General features: G+C 42.9%; 1 protein-coding gene across 2 annotated transcripts; it reads left to right on the forward strand.

Moving 5' to 3' along the window:
- Positions 1–273: 273 nt before the first annotated feature.
- Positions 274–14,194, forward strand: TNNT2 (troponin T2, cardiac type; the record flags this gene model as incomplete). 2 transcript variants are annotated; one of them, XR_014566143.1, is made up of 11 exons in its annotated part: positions 274–397; positions 1,905–1,934; positions 2,664–2,685; positions 3,989–4,049; positions 4,208–4,324; positions 4,794–4,871; positions 5,500–5,610; positions 5,884–5,993; positions 7,654–7,744; positions 10,709–12,493; positions 13,864–14,194. XR_014566143.1 is itself a non-coding variant. In XM_083746678.1 (11 exons), the coding sequence occupies 10 exons, from the start codon at positions 274–276 to the stop codon at positions 10,751–10,753; spliced, it is 789 nt and encodes a 262-aa protein (XP_083602804.1). In that variant the 3' UTR covers positions 13,864–14,194. The 2 variants fall into 2 exon arrangements, 1 of the variants encoding a protein (XP_083602804.1); XM_083746678.1 differs by having other exon boundaries at positions 10,709–10,753.
- Between the last annotated feature and the right edge of the window lie 2,640 nt (positions 14,195–16,834).

Below are 16,834 nucleotides of genomic sequence, written 5' to 3' on the forward strand. Positions count from 1 at the left end.
GCCGCCCAGAGTGGCTGGGGAAACCCAGCCAGATGGGTGGGGTACAAATAATAAATTATTATTATTATTATTACCTCCCACAACAGAAACATCATTGAACATCATTAAATTGAATCACAATGTGTTCAGTTTAAGATGGCAGTCCCAAGTTATCACTTGTCATTTAGCCATGTTCTAGAAATATGCTATCTTTCTTTCCCAACCCCTCTTCTCTGACCAACGTCCCAATGGCTGGGATTCATTACCTCAAGCAGAATTTTGTGTAGGCCAACAATGAAAATTCTCAGATCTGTTGATGTCATCCTGCTGTTTTCTTCCTTAGAACAAGAACAAGAAGAACAAGAACAAGAACAAGCTGAAGAAGTCAAGGAAGATGAAGATGAACCTAGGGCAGAAGGTATGATGTTCTGGTGAAACATCTCTGGCCAATACAAGCATTGTGATGGAGGGTCTTTTTCAGGTAGAACCCTTCAATGAATAAAAATTCAGCAGCATTGTTTTGGTTAAGCTGTGATCTCAGAGCACACTTGTCATTTTGGGGGCGGAGAGTGTAAAAAAATAAAAGTAGAAAAATTATAGTAAGAATGGGGGATAAAATTAATTCACTTTGCAAGTAAAGGTGAACTTACACAATCCCCACTGTTTGAAATGCTATGAGAACCAAAACACCACAAGCCTTCAAAATTCACACTTAACCGAATTTTTCACTGTGTTTCTCCAACCAAACAGTGCTTACAGAAATGCATATATTAGAAGAAAGTGTGCATAAAAATGAATATAGTCATGAAATTAACATACAAAAAAAATGTACTCAACATAGCACTAAGGAGATCTTTCTGTCAGCACAAGCTGTACACTGTTTGGGGAGTTCTGACTCCCCAGAGCAGTTTTGGAAGAGTGGGATGAAAGCCTCTTGGCACTAGTTGAATTTGCTTCATTGCATTGGGGGAAATTGCTTGCAAAAATGTACAAACGTGTGCTTATTAGGAAAAATGTGCTGGCAATTTTAAAAGAAATCTGCAAATTGCTGCAGAACTGTGGAGAACTGAATGGGAAAATGAAAAATTGAGAGAATGCAAATGGACAAATCCGCTGCATGCCTAGTGGTTGGTCCCTTGTACGTGGTGTATGTTTCTTGAGTAATAAATCTTCTATAACAATGTTCCATCCCTCTATGAGTCTGGCTGTTTCTCTGCATTCTCCTTAATACTTTACCAGCATGGGCAGTAAAGGAAAGCTGATGGCACAGGAAGATAACCTGTGTTTGGCAAATGGGCAGCCTTGCACTTGCAGAGACCGCCCCCCCCAAAAAATACGCTCCCCTTAAAAAAACAAAAACTATGTGGAGGAACATCATGGCTTTAGGGGATGCCCCCCATGCTTTGGTGACACCAGCAATCATTACATCCTGTAAACAAATATTTTTCCCCACTGTGGAAAGCATCTGGCACTCTTTACTGATAGTAGTTCTGCTTTTCCCCTCTGACTATAAAGGGAGAGAAACCTGTAATATTTTCAGGGTAAATAATGTATTGGGAAAAGTTTTCCAAAATTGGTACCCCCCCAAACTATTCCCAGAATTTTACTGATTAAAGCCACCTTCTTTGGTGAGTCCAACTGCTCTGGTGTTCATAACACTGACATCGCATCACCATCTGTCCTGGAGCTTCTGGTGTTGTGAAAAATGCAAAAGAGGGGACGCCCCTGTCTCTGATCACCAAATACCAGAATGCCAGCAATGTAAACTCTCCCAGCAATGGGTGAATGAACTATGAAGCATGCTGGGAATGCCGTAATCACAGCTTAGAGGAAATAAATGTATCAGGGAGTGTGGGGATTCTAGACACAACTGCGCTGGCGTGGTACATCTCTAATCAAAATTCTTTGCTCCCCTTTTAAAATAGAACAAGAAGAGCAAGCTAAAGAACCAGAAGGTAAATGAAAAGTGTGCACCGTGGACCAGTATATGTGCTAGGGATGCTTGAGGAGTTCAGTGTCTATAAAATTCAACGTAAGCTGATCTGATCTGCACTTCCTGGATGAGTGTGCAGATGGGGAAGCAGTTATCCTTTGGATTTTGCATCTCTACCAAATTTGCAGTAGTGCTCTCAGCTCAAAGAAATTACCGGAAGGAAATGCATATATTGTGATAAAATGTAAATATACATATTTTAATGCTGATATATAAAAAAACCAATTCACAAGTGTATGTTAAAATGGGACTGAAGTCATACAATGTCCCATCATGCAACCGTTACAATTTTGAGAGCATTTCCCCATCATTTTCTTTACCCATTCATTTTTAATTTTTTTTGGAAGCAGGTTTGTTGGACAAGTGTACAAAATCCATGTCAATCAGCCTGAGAAAGCGAGGCAGGAACTAGAAAGGAGAGATGCGCATTCCCCTGCAGTTCAAGAGTTAAGAATGTGCCCTTAACTCTGAAACACACACAGACATATTAAAAAAAATCTGCCCAAGCCTTTATTCACATGAAAAAGTACAGGGGGAGATGAGAGATGAGCGATGGGAGAGTTGGGGAGCAGAAACAACCCATATAAGCCTTAAGGGAGTCAGTAGGCCTGTCGCTTCAATTTATCTACAAAGGGAGCAGGTAAATATTTTTGTTTGGCAACTCTTTAAATGTTCATTTGGTTTCTTGCAGGAGAATCAAAGCCTAGGCCCAAGTAAGTATAAGTAGAGTGGATTTTGATGCTATGGTTAGCAGGCAGTTGTTGAGGCAGGGGCAGTTGTGTGGAAGGGGGAAAGGAGATGGTGAGTACAAGCACAACTGAAGAAAAATAGAGAGATGTCAACGTTTGACATATTATATTATTGGCTTCCTAAAAATTCAATTAATGGCAGCTTTGGAACATGGTGCACATTTACCTGGAAGTGAGTCCTGCTGAGCATGGTAAACTGTACTTCCAAATAAACATGCACAGGATTGCACTGTTAACAAAATCTTTTTAAACAACAGCAACACTGAAATATCAAAAAAGCAAATGCATGGTCTCTTTGGGTGGTACAAAATTATCTAGATTTTTTTTATAAAAAAAAGTTGCCCACAAATACAGAGACACTGCAAAATGCATCAGGCAAAGTGATGAGACACTATCTCAAGAACAACATTCCCACCCCAGCTTGCCCAGTGATGAAGTTATTACAGCTGTTCAGTGGCTCGTATAAGTCAAGTCAAGGAAACTTAAGACTACTGTGACAGCTGCGGCCATTGTAAAAAGCTCAGCAACCGGTATGGCATTCCATACGGCGCCTTCCAAGAAGCTGTAAATTGTACCCTCAGCTTGGAACTACATTCAGTTTGACATCCAGTTTAAATAAAATGTGCAGAGTGAGTTCTAAGGTTAGCTGCTCCCTCCCAGATTTCCATTGTTAGGAATTGAAGTTTCACCATTTATCATTCTGTAGAGGGTCTTTTCTGATTTGATGGGGCTATCTAGTTATTAGACTACTGGACACATATGGATATAAGATGCATAGGGTCCCCCTTTACCTTGCATTTAGTGTTGTAATGTAAGGTTGTTGTTTTTAAAATGATTATATCTTCCATTTATGCTATCTATGGACTCATCCACTTCCATTTGTCCCTGGTTTCTAGGCATATATCTATGATTTGTAAGGCATGTGTGCTAGCAGGGTACTGCGATAGTTCAGTCGATAGAGCATGAGATTCTTAATCTCAGGGCCACGGTTTGAGCCCCATATTGGGCAGAGGATTCCTGCATTGCAGAGGGTTGGACTAGATGATCCCTGTGGTGCCTTCCAGCTCTACAATTATATGATTCTGTGTTTGTCTATATTGTCTTGGCCAGATTTACTCAGAACCCAGAGACAGACCTCTTTAAAATCAATGGGATTAAGCATGGATTCATGTTAATAATGTCAGCCAACCCTGATAAAGAGATGAGATGTCAGGTGTTGCTGTACTAGTGGCTTACCTCTCTATTCCCCGCTCCCCTCCAATTTCAGGCTCTTTATGCCAAATTTGGTGCCTCCAAAGATCCCTGATGGGGAGAGAGTGGACTTTGATGTGAGTATTAGCCATCATCATCATCATCATCTTCTCATAAAGCTGGTTTCCTTCTCTCTCTCTCTCTCTCTCTCTCTCTCTCTCTCTCTCTCTCTCTCTGTGTGTGTGTGTGTGTGTGTAACATTCCAAATCCTCATATTGTCTTTTCTGCTTTGCAGGACATTCACCGCAAGAGAATGGAGAAGGATCTGAATGAGCTGCAAACCCTGATTGAGGCCCACTTTGAGAACCGGAAGAAAGAGGAGGAAGAGCTGATATTTCTCAAGGACAGAATAGTATGTCACTTCCAAAAAGAAGACAGGACTTAAGAGTGTTAATGTCTCATTCAGATCCTAAAGCCACTTGTCGGTGATGCAGAGCCACAAAGACAGACATCCCACACGTATTCTGGGAATGCTTAAAAATGCACATTCACAATATAATTAATGAAATGGCAGGATATTTATTGTCTAGACCCCAAAACTATATTCTGGACTATTTTAAAGCCCCAGTTTTAGAGGCTGATCTAGAAGTATGAGATAACATGGGTGCAATAGGTAGCCATAATATTATATTTTTTTACCATGGGAGGTATCATTTGGATGCTCAGGTGGCAAAATGTCAGGTGTCCAGCATTTTCAATAGTGTTATAGTTTCAGCCTCAACTGTGACTGCCTCAGGCCATGCTGAGTTAAGGAGGGGGCATTCATCAGAGTATACCAGACCCCCTCCCTGAACAGGTGCTGGGCTGATTTCTTCCTATAGGAGCAGCGGCGAGCAGAACGAGCTGAACAGCAACGGATCCGCAGTGAGCGAGAGAAGGAACGTCAGGCCCGCTTCGCTGTGAGTATACCCAAGACACGAAGTCTACAGCAAAAAGTCACTTCAATACCTTTATGAGTTGGTTTTTGTTGTTCTGGCAAACCCCCATTTATGCATGGGGCAAATTTTCCACTTAGCTGCTCATGTAAGAGTTATACTCAAGCAGTAATATGAGCCCATCTTCCCTGGTCAACCAGGGAACCCAAAGCCTTGGAATTCAGGGAATCACTGACATAGGCCTTATGCATAACAGACCAAAACCAGACTAGAATTGCTCAGTTTATAATGAAAGCACCACTGTTACTTATTTTTCTAAGTTTTCCCTTTCTCCAAGTGCAGAAAAACAAGGAGGAACTGATCTGGAATCGGCTAATGAGCTTGCTTACTAACCGGGATTGGGGAACAGAACTCATCCTGTCTGATTTGTGTCCATTCAGTCTCCTAAACAAGTTTCTATTTGATGTCCCTGTAGATCAGGGATGCGGAGCCTATGGACCTCCAGATGCCGTCGTTTGACTCAAACTCCTATCATCCTTGGCTGGGATGATGGTGGCATTTGGAGGCCCACTGGTTAGTCGCTCCTGCTGTAGACAGATTCTCTTTAACTACCTGCCATTCTGAAACCTCTCTGTCATTCTGCCTGTGGCAGGAAGAGAGAGCCCGGAAAGAGGAAGAAGAAAATAGGAAGAGGGCTGAAGAGGATGCCAGGAAGAAGAAGGCTTTCTCCAATATGCTCCATTTTGGAGGCTACCTACAGAAGGTACATATCTAGCCTGAATGTTCTTCCAGAAACTGAAACCCACATCTGGGGACAGAATTTCCTGTCTGGTTGTCTACTCACCTACATGTTGTATGCCCAAATAGCTCAAATAGAGACTGGTAAAGGTACAATGAGAGTGTATCAGGAGCTTTTTAGTCTTTGTTTTAATCTATGTGTACTTATATCCTCCGCATTCATAGTCCATGTACCTGTCTGATGAACTGGGCTGATGAACTCTGATGCCACTCAAGACCTGTTTTTGGTTTTTTTTAGACAGAGAAGAAAAGTGGGAAAAAACAGACAGAGCGGGAGAAAAAGAAAAAGATCCTCAGCGAGCGTCGAAAACCTTTAACCATTGATCACTTGAATGAAGACAAATTGAAGTAAGAAGGGAAGCTGGTTCTGGGGCAGCAGCCAGAGGCTCAGCGGCCAGTAGGGACCTATTTCCTTCATGATGAAGAAATTAGATGAAACAATCTTCTACCTGCCACTTTCCCCATAGTTGTGATTTGTGGTCTCTCAGAGGGCCAAACTAGACATGACTTTAAATCCGTTCTTTGTCTTTAACATACAATACAGACTTTTTGTTTTTAAATGGAAATAACATCCACTGAGGGGACTGATAATTATTGGGATCAGAACAAGCTTTTCCAGGCTAAAGTACACTGGAGGCACAGTGACCTTAACATAAGACAGCTCCTGAAGCGTTGTAAGATTGCCACAATCCTACAGTTACAGCATGCATTGTGTGCTATGCTGTTATCCATATTTGGGGTTATGTGAACACAATGCAATGCTGGCTTGGCTATTACTATGGTACTATAGGGTACAGTTAGGGCGCATGCAGCAATGTTCCCCTTGCTTCTTAGTTCATCACTCCTTGGAAATGTTAACTGCCCACAACATGCATTAAATGGTAGCAGAAGCTATTATATCCCACATGGTTACAAGTCAGGAAGCCATAAGGGGCTGTTAAATTGTACTAATGCTTCCTCATCCAATTATCATGCACTGTTTCCAAATGCTACCTGCATTTGAGTTTAAGCAGACAGAGTCAAATGAAAAGGAGGGAGCCAGAACACTAGAGGGTGCAATAAGCACATGGAAGCATATTGGAGGTGATGCAGTATGAAACCTCAGGTAGATCAAGGGCTTAACTACATATTACATCAGCTGTGTGTCTTGCAGCCACATCCAGGGATTAAAAAAACCCCTACAGGTTGAGCATGATTTCAATCAGAACCACATCCTCAGTCAAAAATGCCCTAATCCTCATGCTGCAATAATCAATAGGGAAAAAAAATATGCTTATGTGGTTTGGTGATGCACATTAGTCCTATTCAGGCAATACCACCTAAAGAGGGAACATAGGCAGAGAGAACCTTCACTGGTACATAAGATTACCAACAGCAGATGTCCACTGTAAGCACACGAAGAGCCAGAGGAGTTGTGTGGGGAGTGGGGCCAAAGATGTATTCCTGCAATCTCTCTCTACTCATGTGCTCCCTCGATGTGGTAATGTCTGAAGAGAGCCGCTGCTTCACTTGTGCCCAGGTTGTTCCACACTTGGCAGAAGACCCAGTTATGGCAAAAGCATCAGCATAGGTATTTGTAAAGTAGGAATATACTAAAATGTGTGATTTAAATTTAAGCACAAGTTAAAGATAAAGACATAAATGGGTTGAAAGGTTGACAACTGGGACTTTCAATAATTTAGGAAACATTCTGGCTGAAGCTATAAATGTTATGTATACTCATATTCACAGGCTAAAACACACAGACATATATATTCATATTATGTCTCTCTCACACGCACATGTACATCATACATATACCGTATGTTCACACTCATGGACCACATAATAAAGAATATGCACACAATTTTTATGCCTGTGCCCATTCACATGCATAATGTTGCATACCTAAGATTCTCATTCTTATGTTCTTTCCTATTCTGGAAGAACACGCTCACATTGCATGTTCCTATGTGCATATATAAGCACTGGCAACCACATTGATTGATGCTGCATGTTCTCACAACAGGGAAAAGGCAAAGGAACTGTGGCAGAATATCCATGACCTTGAAGCTGAGAAATTTGACTTGCAGGAAAAGTTCAAGAGGCAGAAATATGAGGTGAGTCTGCACATCTGTTGAAATATCTCATCTTTTACAGCCCTGTTTTCGGAAAGGAAGGGCGCTTTTTGCAAGAAATTTCAGCAGCATCCAAAAAATGATTGCTCTCCGAGTAATTTTTGAGACATTGTATCAAAAGAGGACAAAAAATACCCATTCATTGAGAGGAAGAGCAATGTTTTCTGACAGCTGCTTCATTTGCCCTCACTTTGTGATTAAATTTGATTGGCTACATATTGTCACATTATCATCCTTTTCACTATTCAATCCCAATTAGCTAGCATCACTGATGCAACAAGTATTGTCTTCATGGTCAATTATCTTCATTTGCTCTGTGGGACGTCATGTTGACATTCCATCACGATACCATCCCATTCAGTACACAATTCCTGATTGGCTGGGATTTCCCACATTTCTGTAATCAGCAAGATGACTCAGTGATTATAAAGGAGAAAATGGCACTGAAGCAGCAGCAGATTGAAGTGGAAGGGGAATATGAACATTTTCATCACGGGAGCTTTTCAGGAAATGTTTTCCCTTCTTTGAAAGAGTTACTTTCACTTTGAAAATTGAAATGGGCAAACATTCAACGTAGTTTTAGTTGATACTTGTCATGCTTTGCCTCTTCTTTTCCTTCTTGCTTAGAAAAACCACAGGTATGTCATTTGATCATACTTGTCTCACTGAACTTCATCTCCCTTTGGAACCTACTTCAGAAATCAGAGCCAAGTGGCTCATTAAATGAGTGGAGTCTGGCACTTTTCTGCTTCAAATGGATGTAGCTTTATGGATGAAGTAGCATCAGTCTAGGTCTGTGAAGGTCCTGCCTAGTCTCTCCAGACATTGAAGGACACCCCAAACCACACCATAAGCTGCAATAGACTCTGTCAAAGCCAACCTGGCCCATTTCAATTTGACCAACAAATATTTCTACCCTGAAGACCACATTTGTGAGTGCCTTGTGATCACTCACCTGCCTAGTAGCTTATTGAGTCTAGTTAAATATTGTTGCAGCCGCTTAATTAATCTGCACTAGAACTGGCTTAAATATACCACTAGAACTGGCTTAAATATACCACAGCTCATACTACCTGTCTCTTTCACTAACATCACATTTAAGCTAGGGTCGAGCCTAAAATGCAAATTTCCAAACTTTTGACTTGAAATTCTGAGGGTAAGATAGGGGAATGAATTCAGGGGACATATTGGAAAGGGAAAATGTCTGAAACATTCACCAGTGGTGGGGGCTTCCTGAATGGCAGAGGGAGGTGGCAGAGGTGGCAGCAATGACAATATTTTTCTTTTGGGGAGCAGGTGTCTCATTAGTGGCAGCGATGCTTTTCCTGGTAGTTGCCATTTGGCTGCTTTCTTTTACCAAAATGCCCCAGACTTAGTTCTGGAGTATTTCTGATCTCCCCCTCTTTTTACTACTTCCCCTCCAGCAGCTGCCATTTCTTTGTGGGATGAAGAATGCTTCATCCAGGGCATTCTCATTTCAGGGTTTCAATGATAGGGTTGTGTGGATTTCGGCAAGCCTTGGCATTTCCTCAGGCCTGCTGATATCTCCATTTTGTGCATGGATGGTGTCATTTTGGCAACAGACTATCAGCAATCAAAGGACAAGTTTGCTATTAGTATATAGAATGCACTCGACCTCACCTATAGTTTGGCTTCTCATACTGAGCACTGCTTTCTCAGGATCACTGCCTTCTTCTTGTTAATTTTCCCTTTGCAGGGGCTTTCACATCTATAATAATCTCCTTTCTCTAACCCTAACTAGATTTCCATACTCACTGCACGCTGCGATGAGTTAAGCAAGTAGTAAGTATGGCCTGTCGCCACCCCACTTTGCTAATGGCAGTGCTGTGATGAATGATAAAATGTGTGGAGCTAAGTGTGGCCCAGTGAAGTTCGGTCCATGTCAGCATCTTCTCAAGATGGTATTTCATTGTCTTGCATGGTTGCCCTGCTTAGCTTGCAAAGATTTCTAGGATCAGCCATTTGTCTTTTCAGCCAGATCCTCTGAAAGGGGTAAGTACTTGGATGCACCTAAGAACCTTTCTCCTCTGCTTTGAATCCTTATACCAGAAGCTGGAGCTTCTAGGCACCTTAACTGAACAAAAACTCCATTACTAGTTATCCACATGGATTTGCTCTTTGACATGGTATCCCTCTGGCATTGTTTTTATTGCATTTATCCTGCTTTGTGAACTTCATGAGCAGAGCACATTTGTGCAGAGAACAACACATAATGCTCAACGTATAGCAAACTTTAGAGATGCTTTGAAAGAAGCACCGAGTCCAGGAATTGCTACAAATGGCACAGCGCTGCTCCCAAGCATCTATTAACTGTAGAAAAGTGGATATTTCTAGAAGATTCTGTAACTGGTCAAGATCATGATGGGAAAACTTTGAAGAAGCATCCTGAAAAACTCACCTGAAGCCTTCAAGAATGCTGGAGAGCAGCCTTTGTTCTCAGTCCCTCCCAAGGCTATTTTTCTAGAAAAAGAGGTGCCAGAAATCACCACGAATGCCTCCCTTCTCTTGTAGTGGCAATCACACCCATCTGAGAGGTGCTGGAACTGGGTTCCAGTGAGTTTCAACTGAAAAAAGCCCTGTTCCTTCCACCAACCATACCAAATTTAATCTCAGCTGCCTGGATTTGTAACACTTCCATTTAGTGTGGAAATAATATTTCACGGCAGAGAAAAACTTCTAAGTATCACATTGGATAGTATGGACAAACAGATCCACTGTCCTTTCTGACTCCCAGTCTTTACCTATGGAAATTCCAACAATTAGAGGGATTCTTTACCCACCACACAGCCCTGCTGACTACTCTGTGCGATAAAACCAGCCCATGTTTAGACTTCTTTTCTTGCTGTCTTCACACAGTGGCCGTCCCAATCCCCGCATGGTGAAGTATTGCCATGTAGCTTCACCTCCTGTCTATTTCTCTTGCAGATTAATGTTCTACGGAACCGCATTAGTGATCATCAAAAGGTGTAAGTACTCAGGCCATCCAGTTTGATAGTATCCAGCATTCCCATTAGATCTTTCACAACCCCCCCCCCCCGCTTTTTCTTTTTCTTTTACAGGTGCACCACTTTCACCCTTCCCTTCTGTAAAATACTTGTTTGGAGCTTTCAGGATTTTGTTTACGTTTTGCTTCCGTTCTTAACTTCCTGCTGTTCCTCCTTTCACTTTCATTGTCATTAGTATTTGTCAGCCCTTCTCATTTCAGTTCTTGGCTTCTTTTTGCTCTAGAAAGCCTGCTGCTGTAATAATAGGCTATGCCTCCGTGTCCAAGAATCTTGGATTGAGCACTTCTGGCTGTTCATAGGATTGATACAGTTAGATTCCATTTAAGAAACAACAACCTTGCTTTATCACCACCTTTTCTTATTTTCTTTCTTTAGTCCTCATTTCAGCTAGTTGCTGCTTTTACTGCCTCCTGCCTCCCTTTTCACACCCTTTATTTCACCCCTCCTTGTTGCTTTATTCTGTCATTTCATTCTCACCACTTTTTACCCCTTTCCCTTCCAATCCACCTTTCAGACCAGAGTCACAGCCACATCATACATTTAAAGCAAAAGACCAAAATATCAAGAGGGCACCAGGTTGGGTGAGGCTGATCTAGACCATGTCAGGCTCACTTCAGGCTTGGAACCAACATGCGCAGGGTCTTCATTGGCCACCAGACACTTGGATGTCTATAGAAAGAGACCCTCATTGGTGTTCAGGGAGCTTAGCGCGCTTTGCTAACTGTGCCATACTTTGTCAGGGGAGATTCACACCATAGATTTAAATCACATCCAGCACATATTCAAAGCACATGACTTCCCCCAAAGGATCCTGGGACCTGTAGTTGCTTAAGGGTGCTGTGAATTGTAGCTGTGCCTTAGATGTGTGTTGTGTTGTGGATGTGCTTTTCTCCATTTGCTTCTTTCACCTAAAGTTCTTTCCTGGTTTTCTGTTTCAGCCACATTTCTCACCAGGCGCCTCCAATTTATTTCTTCCCTTGCATGCCTTTTGCACACCTTCTTCGTTATTTTGTTCTGATCTCTGAACTCCATCACTTCCTCACCACTTTGGGTCATCATTTTTTTCACTCCTTCACAGCATTTCCCCTTCTAAGGATATGTCCATGAACACCGTTTAGGAAATAGTTTGGCATAGTGCGGCAGCTGAGCTGTCTGTTTACCATCATCCACTTATTGAGATCTGGGGCATTCATCCTCTTCCCTTACATCAGCTCATCTCCTTTCAGCATGTATGAATCTGACTTCTCTGTCTGTAGAAATTATTGGGGACCTCTGTTGGATTGTTCGGTGCAGTCACCCATTTCCCTCCATGCTTCATGTCTCCATGACTCCATGGTTCACAGATGGAGAGCAGAGGCCAGGAGATGCTAAAGAACTTGCTTGGTGTCCTGTGCGTAGCTGATGGCAGAGTAGGAAATGAATCATCACCTGCATTCTTGACAGCAATGCTGATCAACATGGAACATTCTTCTTCCACTTTACCTGAACAAGTAGCGTAGCCATCTTTCAGAGTGGCTGTGCAGGCAAAATTGTCAGAAGATTCATCTTTTTAATCCACTTGTCCAGAAACAAATGGCAGTCTGCATTAGGAATGCCTCCTTCTCTAGTGACCTTTTAGGTGCACCCAACTGGTTAGTCAAGAATGTTACATGCTTCTCACACCATATTTCTTCTTTTATTCCCTCCTAACCTGCTTCAGGAAAGGGTGAGTAGCATGTTGCGTCCTTTATGGTGTGCTGTGGTGGCTTGCAGTGCATGCAATGAAGGCAAATGACTTTATGTTCCAAATTAGGCCCTGGATTTCTGTATCAGGGATAGTTTAGTTGGATATGTGTTACTGTACTTTAAGACGCTAGATAGGGACACTTGCTTTAATACCTGGGAGTGAGATATATCAAAGTGCAGTCATGCTAAATGTTAGCAATTACAGTGGTACCTTGGGTTAAGAACTTAATGCATCCTGGAGGCCTGTTCTTAACCTGAAACTGTTCTTAACCTGAGGTACCACTTTAGCTAATGGGGCCTCCTGCTGCCACCGCGTGGCCGTGCAATTTCTGTTCTCAACCTGAAGCAAAGTTCTTAACCCGAGGTACTATTTTTGGGTTAGCAGAGTCTGAAACATCTGTAACCTGAGGTACCACTGTATGCATGCATATATATATATATATATAGAGAGAGAGAGAGAGAGAGAGTCTGTATGTATAGCCCTCAATATTTTTGAAATCCAGGTCTCGGATTATTTTTACACCTTGCCCTTTTCAGTGTGCACATAAGATTAAGTGTCCAATTTATAGACCAGCAGGGCCAACAGGGAAGATGGGATGTGTATAGGCCAATCACATCTGAAGAGCATCACACTGGCTATCCCTTCTATATAGTGAGAAACAGTCCTCTGGACCTTATCTTTTAAGGCACATGCCAAGCTTATATCTTAAGGTGAATACCTCTACTCATGTTGGGGTTCTGATGTCAGTAAGGCAAATGGCACAGAGGCTTCCACAACAGAAGTAGGGGACTTATGAAGCCAGAACCTCCTCTCCAAGGCCACTCTTTCCACCCAGAGGGAGGAAGATCCAAAACATTCTGTGGCCTGTAGGATGTAGTCTTGTGCTGGCCACAGGTTCCCCATCCTTACTGTAGAAGAATTCTCAAGCCCTTACCTGCTCCCAGAATACAATTCTTAGGGTTCCTTGGAGAGAAAGAACCAGTTCTACCCAAGCTTTAAGTCTGGGAAACAGACCTGTAAAGGCACAAGATGAACTTTGTTCAGGATTCCACAACTTGGGCTCCCAGCTCACTGCTTAGTGTGTATAAACACAGCAACTTTGCATGAGTTATGCTCACATTGCGTTTCCTTCATGTAGACTGCACCTGCCATGTGGACACACTCACCAAGGAACCAAGTTGGGATCTGTGTGGATGCCACTGAATGAGTGACCCACAAATATTCCTGTGCAATAAGTACCACCACAGTGCTGTTTGACAGTAAAAGTGGACACTTCCCTTCTCCCTCGCCTCTGCCTTTTGCTCACTGATGCCTGAAATACCTCATTTGCTTCTCTGCTTCCCCAACAGCTCAAAGGCCGCCCGTGGGAAGCCTGTGGTTGGTGGCCGGTGGAAGTGAGAGATGGTTTATGCCTAGCCTGCGGAGACAGCACAGCAGAATACTTCTGTGTGGGCCAGCCTTTGATCCAGCATCCCAACCCATGTGGCCCAAAGGAAAGCACCAACTCTTCCAGATTATTCAGACCAAGCCACCTTCCAATGGCTTCACTCTGTAGAATGACTGTAGGTGTGTGTGTAGCACTGTCACGGCACGGAGCAAACACGCTGCTGTGTAGAAAAAATGACTGTGTCACCAAAGTTAAGCATACTGTGTCTGTAAATAAAGCAAACCATGCAGCAATGCCCACTTTATTTGCTGGATTGCTTACAACCCATCAGGGGAAGGTATAGAAACCAGCAGGAAGGTGGGGTCTCCTATTGTCACTGCTGTTTTCATAGACCAGTGAACCACTGCCTAGAGGCTGGAAGCATTTGTGTATCAGGAGCACCGTGGAAGCTGCTGTGAGTGTTTCTCTTGCCAGTAAAGAGTTAACTATCAGACGTGTGCCTTAGTTATCTGGGACAGGCTCGTGACACTTTCACATGTACTGCTGGCAAGCCAGCACAAGTCCTGCAATACTCTATGCAAATGCCCTCGTTTTGCAACCCTATAGACAGTTTAGTGTGAGAGGTTTTGAGGGGTGGGGTGATAGAGAGAGATTTATCTCTGCCGAAACATACTCTGAAGCAGGCCTAGTCAACATGGTGTCCTCCAGCTGCTCTTGGAGTTCAGCTGCCATCTTCCCTAACCATTGCCCATGCTTGTAGTGGAGATGCAGTCCGACAACATCTAGAAGGCACCCCCTTGCTTTCAAAGAAGCATGTGGTTCTAATGCAGAGAGGAATTGCTGAAGATTTGTGAGTGAAACACCAAGGGAATTTGCAGGAAGCGGATTTGTCAGGCAGAAGCTCTGCTGTCAGTCAGTAATCATTCTGAATGAAGCAGGCAAAGATCAGCACAGATACCAACAGCTGTTCTCCCGCTATTGCCTCCCTAGCCAAACCAAAACTCTTGAAAAGTCCACTGCAGTACATTTCCCTTTGATTGACACAAGGTGGCACCCTGGCCTCTGTCTCTGACTTCACCTTGCCAGTGATCACACCCTGCTTTTTAACAGCCACGCCAAACTCATGGTATTGTTTGAGCCAGAGACACGCCTGCCAGTTTTCGTTTCCTCACTGTGTCCACCACTGGCGTAGCTGAATCAGGCACCTGAGTCAGCGAGTGGTGAAGTGGAGAGCACAAGCCTCAAGAGCTTGTTCAACACCCATCACCCCCAAAGGCTTCTATGCTACCTTCCTGACTAAACTAGCTAGATTAACGGTGGAACCACTTGCAGAGAAGAAAGGGGTGGATTATTTAGTCAAACTGAAGGCCCATCTATGGTTGTTTTTGGCCATATGTAGGCAGTTTGCTTGCAGAAGCTAAATAGATGGAGAGCATGAGAAAACATAAAAAAGAAAAACAGGGGAGGATCTTGAGATACCATAGGATTCCCCAAGTTGTAGTACATGGTCCATGAGCTTCATTTGGATAATCTAAAGGGCATCTGTGAAAACATTTACAATTTGAATTCTATGGGATTCTATGGAATTCAAATGTAATACAGTAAAATACAATAATGTATAAGAAATATAAGGAGCACTCAAAAGATAGTTAACAATACACCATATACAGCTCATTACAATTGCTATGACAGGCAGAAAGAAGTAAATAAGTGGTTTGTGAAGAACCCCAGCAATTTTCAAGTGGTCCGGAGTGGTGCGGTTTGGGAACTACTGACCTAGAATAATGTTTTGAGATCTAAAGAAAGTATCTCCCATGATTTCTGTGTCCTGCTATAAACATCAGTGGTGTGAACATCTGAATATGTTCCTTAATTATGTTTTTCAAAAATGCACCCCGTGGTTTCCTGGCAAATTGGGTAGATATGCCAAAATGTGTAGCCATTTCTGGCATCTAGGGAGAAGGAGTACAAAAATATAAATATAACTCACAAGGCACCTTCCTGAATCTAACAAAATACATCCTGGTAGAGAACCTACAAATTGAAAATCACATCTGGCAGCTATCCCACAAATGTGAATGGGTGCCGTTTGCCACCCATCTTTCTTCATCTCAGCTTCTAGGAGCTGGGGATCACGAAAGAGAGGTGCTGGTGTCACACACCAGGAGCCTATTGCATCGCATAGAAATAGGGTCAGCCCTACTGTGAGGCAAAGTTCTTGCCCCAGGTGGCAGGTGATGAGGGAGGTGACAAAGTGTCAAAAGGCAAAGCTGTGGGTGTCACATGTCCTGTCTGGCACCCTCTAAGGTAGCCTGCTGCCCTCAGATGTGGTGGAGGCTGCTCTTCCATCGCCACTGTTAATTCATGGAGGATAAGGCTATCATTGACTACTAGCTGTGTTCTACTTCAACTCTTGGAGCCTGGAGGCTGGTATGTCTCTGAATGTCAGTTACTGGGAATCACAGATGGGGAGTGTACTGTTGTACTCAGATTCTTCTTGCAGTCTTCCCATAGGAAGCTGGACTAGATGGGCCATTGAGCTGCTCTAGCAGGGTCTTTTATCTTCTCAAGTAACTGCAAATCCAGTTGGCATCTGCACATGGAGCAGGGGAAGGCTGACCTCAGGCAGCAAAATGTCTTGGCCCAATGTCTGGAAAGTGTTCAGCTGCATGTGTATATGTGTGCAAAAGGACAAGACACAACTACTTAATCAGGGCTTTAGTAAGTGTTGGTCACATAAGGGAAGCAACAACTCTCTTTAATTTGGGCTCTGGGGGTTATAATCTCCTGCCAAGAACGCGTTTTTGCTTTCTGAGCTCCCTGTTGGTCCTCAAGGTACAGAATCATTTGCAGAGTTTGTGGGCTGTGCAAGACAGTAGCCATTCTAGAATGCAAACAATAGTAGTATCAATGTTTTTATTTGAGTCATCTCA

This window comes from Podarcis gaigeae (assembly GCF_964106915.1).
Source record: "Podarcis gaigeae genome assembly, chromosome: 6".
In the NCBI taxonomy this organism is placed as follows: domain Eukaryota; kingdom Metazoa; phylum Chordata; class Lepidosauria; order Squamata; family Lacertidae; genus Podarcis; species Podarcis gaigeae.